Here is a 4,930-nt window from a genome sequence, read left to right on the forward strand (position 1 = left end):
ACGGATTGTACAATGTCACACTGTACATATGTGTAAAGGGGGGGTACCCTGGTGCCCTGGGAATTACCCAAACGTATATGTGTTCTCTCTGTACAATGTGAATGGGTTCAAAGATTGGGGCTCCGGTCTTCTCAAGGAGCAGAGAGTTTATCTGAAGGGGGGAGGTGGTTTATCCAGTGGAAAGATATGGAGGTAATTAGAGTCACTGACGGGCAGTGATCCTTAAAGAGCGAAGTTCGAACTGGACAGAGAGGAAGAAAAAGTGGGAGATGTGAGGAAAGAGCCAGAGAGAGCGAGAGAGCGAGAGAGAGACTGCGATACAGAAGAGGATACTGCAAGGGATAAAAGCAACAGAACAGGAAACACAATCACTGAGATAAGGAGAGAGAGAGAGAGATAAGGAGAGAAGAGAAAAGAGAGAGCAGAAGCTTATCCGAGTGATGAGCTACACCGTGACCTGACGTCTCCTCTGATACCCGAGCTCCAGGTAGAGGGCAGGTGAGTACTTAACCTGGTGGGTGATGGACAAACTGTTGGGTGCATCAACTTTCTCTTGCTATGCTCATATATCACACACACAGATCATGTCTCTTCCTAGAGGAATTGGGACAACACCGAGACATCTAGACCATTTGAGTGGCCGTGGGCTTCACCCCCTTTAAAGACCGGGGAATGGCACAGCTCTTGTTGAATTCCTTGGATTTGTGGAATCCTGTAGACCAGTTGCCTTCCAACTCATATGTGGGGGCACTGAATCAGAACATTACTTAATGGCACCTTGGCCCCCACTTACCTTTCAAAAACATTTTCACGCAACCCCTGTGTGCATAATTCACATATCATGCAGAATCTACAGCTGCCATATTTAAAAAGGTGCTTTTATATAAAACATTACGGGAGAGATTAACGAGGCTGTGAAAACATTCTGTAGGACCCGTCCTTGAGCTTGGAAACGCGTCCCCATGTAATACCCCGGAAGGTTTTACCAAAGTGAATTGTCTCCAGCTTAGTAAATATACCATTATATAACACTGTCAGAGGATACTGTCTTCTGGAACGTCTGTGAGATGCGTGTGTTGTGTAATCAAAAAGCGTCACTGTCTCGTGGCACGTGTGTATGAACCCTGCATAAAAGAAGCTTTCCTTTTCATGCTTTCCTTTTCATGCTTGGGCTATGTATGTGTCTAATGCGTGACTGAAGTACATATGTCTGATAACCGTGTGTATTTCACCGCAGGTAATACCCTGTTTATCGTGATCTATACAGTGTTACGGTAATAAATTTCTCCTACAAAGACCCCATGGTTATCCTGAGCGATTAAAGACCCTTTCTTGCTAGTCTCTTGATAAATGGGTGGCTGTTTAAAAGAGCGGTATTTCTACTATGAAAATATTTTAAATAAAATTAGGGTTTTTGTTGGGTTCTCCTCTAAACCTGTATCAGAAAAATAATTTTGTCAGTTGCAATACCCCTCACAACCATTACATTTCTGGGGGCGCTGCAGGAAATTGTAGTGTGAATTATACTGTATCTATCCCCATAGGAGACAACAGAATATAGCGCCACCACAATTACAAAGGCTGTAAGAGGTACTGCAACCAATAAATTATTATTCTCCTTATAAAGCACCTTACATTAGCTATCCTAAATAATTAGCTTTATTATCCTTGCAAAAATGCTGTGTCCTGCTTCCTATTTGGGTCCTAAGGTGAGATGGACACACTTCTAGTAGTGCCTTAACCCTTTAGTTAAAACAATGGTACCTTACATTTAAATCCCCTCTGTATTAAGCCGCTACCACTTCTGCTGGTTGGCTGTTCCTTTTATCTACCACCCTCTTAATGCAGTAAAACTTCCTTACATTATATCTAAGCCTCTGACCCTCTATATTATGACCTCTTGTTCTAAATAAACTTCCCCTCTCTCTTCTCTTTCACGAGAATAAACCCGTTTCCAACGCATTTCACTAGCTAAGCTCAGGATGGAATTTTCAGAAGCCAGATATCCCCTTTAAGAAGAGCTATTTTTATAAAAATGTATACTTCGAGGCTGTGTCCTACAAAGTGTGTATTTTTCAAAGCATTTCAGTTAAAGAAGTCATCACGTCACCCTTAAATAACATGGCCGCACACTGCGCCCACGGCAAACCAGGGACTTTATACGGTCCCTTGCAAATATATTCATTAAAATACCAAAAATAATCGAAAATTGATCAAAACTTGATTTTTTCAACCCAAAAAATTGCGATCAGGTCCCTTTAAACATAAAATAATTATATAAAAAATAATGACTAAAAATAAAGAGGTAGCCGATAAAGTATTTTAGCCCAATAAAGAAATGAAAAGTGACTGTAATATATTATATTCAACTGTTTTTTTGTAATCTTTTTTGTGTGCGTTTTGGTCTTTTGTGGCTTATCGTGGCTTCATTATTGTTTATCCAGTGTGATATGCGTGCCTGTGTGTGTTTTGTTGCTCTGACACGCGGCAGGTGGTGCTTTACTGGAAATGGTAGGACAGCAGTCTGTAGGGGTCACGGAGGCCGTGGCCTCGTTACTCAGTAAGAGAAATTAATGAAGTGGAAAAGCTGACTCAGGACTATGGCAGGGTACTCTGCAGAGACAAACATCTGTTTATTAGCGTGTGCAGGGGGGGCGTATGTGTGACGTAGGACGGAGAAATACCTATATAATACACAGGACCAAAATATGGCAAAATTCCACATCGTACGCCTGAAATCACAAAGCGGGAGTCACACTTATATTGTAATTTATATTTCCCAAAATCGTGCCTTTTCATCAGAAAAAAAAAATCACAACTATCTGTTAATATAGGTTTCTCTCCATTCACTATAGATTATAAAGGGCCAACCCCGGTGAGCTTCTTCTCCATGCACTGGGCTGGCCCCTGTATAATGTATAGATGAGAACATTAACTATACTTTTTGAGTCTCAGTTATTAAAGGGGGCAGTTCGTGTTTGTTTCGTCCTCTAAAAAATGTGTATAGAAACAACAACAAAAAAGGGTTTATTTGACTTTGTGTAGATAAATATATTACGTATGTTTGCATTCATGGTCTAAAAAAACAATGCCCTAGAAAATGGGCAGAAACAGGAGAAAATATTGTTTCCATGACCTACGAGTGCCCATCAGCATATCAATGATATGACCATCCGTTATGCCACGGGGCATGTGCCCGTCAGCGCTCCTTGGGAGTTATCAAGAATGCAGGAAAAAGGGTGTTTTTTAACGGTTCTTGTGAAATCCCTCCCCTGGCCACGCCCCTAACACCCCCCCTAAAATATATATATATTAAATGTATGCATTAAGAATCCTCACTGGGATTATCCCTAATGCATAGTGAAGATACCATAAATTGTAACTCTTCTTCAAGCTCGCGGTTTAGTTTAGGCATCTCCATAATGTTTCTTGGCAATATGATGCAATGCATAGACGATTATTTCAACACATACATAATTTTCCTCTTTTTAATGTGCGTACAAACTGATTAAATACATAGGTGTGTATTATTTTAACTATTTCTCTTTTATTCCCTCTATTTCCAAACCTCACAGATGTCTCCATACACGTCCTTGTGATGCTGGATCCTTGCTGATATCTAACCCGCCCTCGGCAGCATGCCCTTCTCTCCCGCACCTTCTTCCCCCAACTCCTCTATCACCCCCACATCCTCTTCAGGATCCCCCTGCCAACTGGATGAGTCCTACAAGCATATCTTCCTGCCAACGTGCTACAGCTTCACCTTCCTGCTCAGCCTAGCTCTGAACTCAATTGTCCTCACTCGCTGCATACGTCGACCATGGAACCCTTCTTTGGTCTACATGTTTAACCTTGCCCTGAGCGATCTGATGTATGGTCTGTCTCTGCCATTCCTTATCGCCAGTTATATCTCCCGTGACCGCTGGATCTTTGGAGACCCCATGTGTCGCCTGGTTCGCTTCCTCTTCTACTTCAACCTCTACTGCAGTATCTTCTTCCTCACATGCATCTCCTTCCACCGATATCAAGGTATCTGCCACCCAATGCGCTCCATGAGGCAAGAGACTCTACGTTGGGTGAGGGCCACATGCCTACTTGTTTGGGCTATCGTCTTCGCCATGACCTCACCCATTCTGCTGTTTGCCAGGACGGGACCATTAGATGGACTCGAGGATGGAGTGACATGTTGGGATGATGCCTTGGACTCGGACCTCCCTCGATATTTGCCCTATGGAATCTTCTTGCATATAGCTGGATTTTTTTTGCCCTTCACACTCATAGCCTGGTGCTACTCACGAGTGGTGCGCACACTGTGCAGGACCCTAAGGCCTGGTGCTGTTCCTGGGCCTGTTCCAGGTCTGGCACAGAGACGCAAGTCAATCCGTACCATCGTCACCATCACCCTTCTTTTTACTCTCTGTTTCCTGCCATTCCATGTGACCCGAACCATTTTTATGTCTCTGAGGGCTGGTGGAGCATCTCTGGGTGGATGTCGGGCACTTGGGGTGGTGGCCGTTTGCTACAAAGTCACTCGACCTCTGGCCAGTGCCAATGCTTGGCTTAATGCCCTTCTGTACTTTGTTACTAAAGAACAATGGGGAAAAGGGCTGAAGATTAAGAAAGGTGGAGAGCAGCTGGGAAAACATGTGGTGAAGAGGAGGGCAATAAAGGCAGAGGAGGTCTGGGGGAACATCTACTCCTAATTTTACTAGGGAAGGGAGAGGAGAAGAGGCAGAAGTGTGACAATACTTTATCCACATGATACAAGAAAGACTTGTAAGGTCTAGGGCAATTTTTTACCTCAGTGATCAACATGTATCGTCTTGGACTATATATGGATGAACTGATATTCTTACATCCTGGAGATACAATTTGGGCATGTGATTACCATGACAACTATATCATGAACATAGAAACCTCATGTAGACTT

The 4,930-nt window shown here is 43.1% G+C and overlaps 1 protein-coding gene across 1 annotated transcript; it reads left to right on the forward strand.

Moving 5' to 3' along the window:
- The first annotated feature begins 3,638 nt into the window (after positions 1–3,638).
- LOC149273435 (P2Y purinoceptor 4-like) lies at positions 3,639–4,703 on the forward strand. Its single transcript, XM_089506324.1, has one exon. It carries the CDS (start codon positions 3,639–3,641, stop codon positions 4,701–4,703), a length of 1,065 nt encoding a protein of 354 aa, XP_089362450.1.
- Positions 4,704–4,930: the final 227 nt, after the last annotated feature.

The sequence above is a fragment of the Sceloporus occidentalis genome, unplaced genomic scaffold, assembly GCF_023333645.1.
Source record: "Sceloporus occidentalis isolate IW3139 unplaced genomic scaffold, rSceOcc1.0.p SCAF_376, whole genome shotgun sequence".
Taxonomy (NCBI): Eukaryota; Metazoa; Chordata; class Lepidosauria; order Squamata; family Phrynosomatidae; genus Sceloporus; species Sceloporus occidentalis.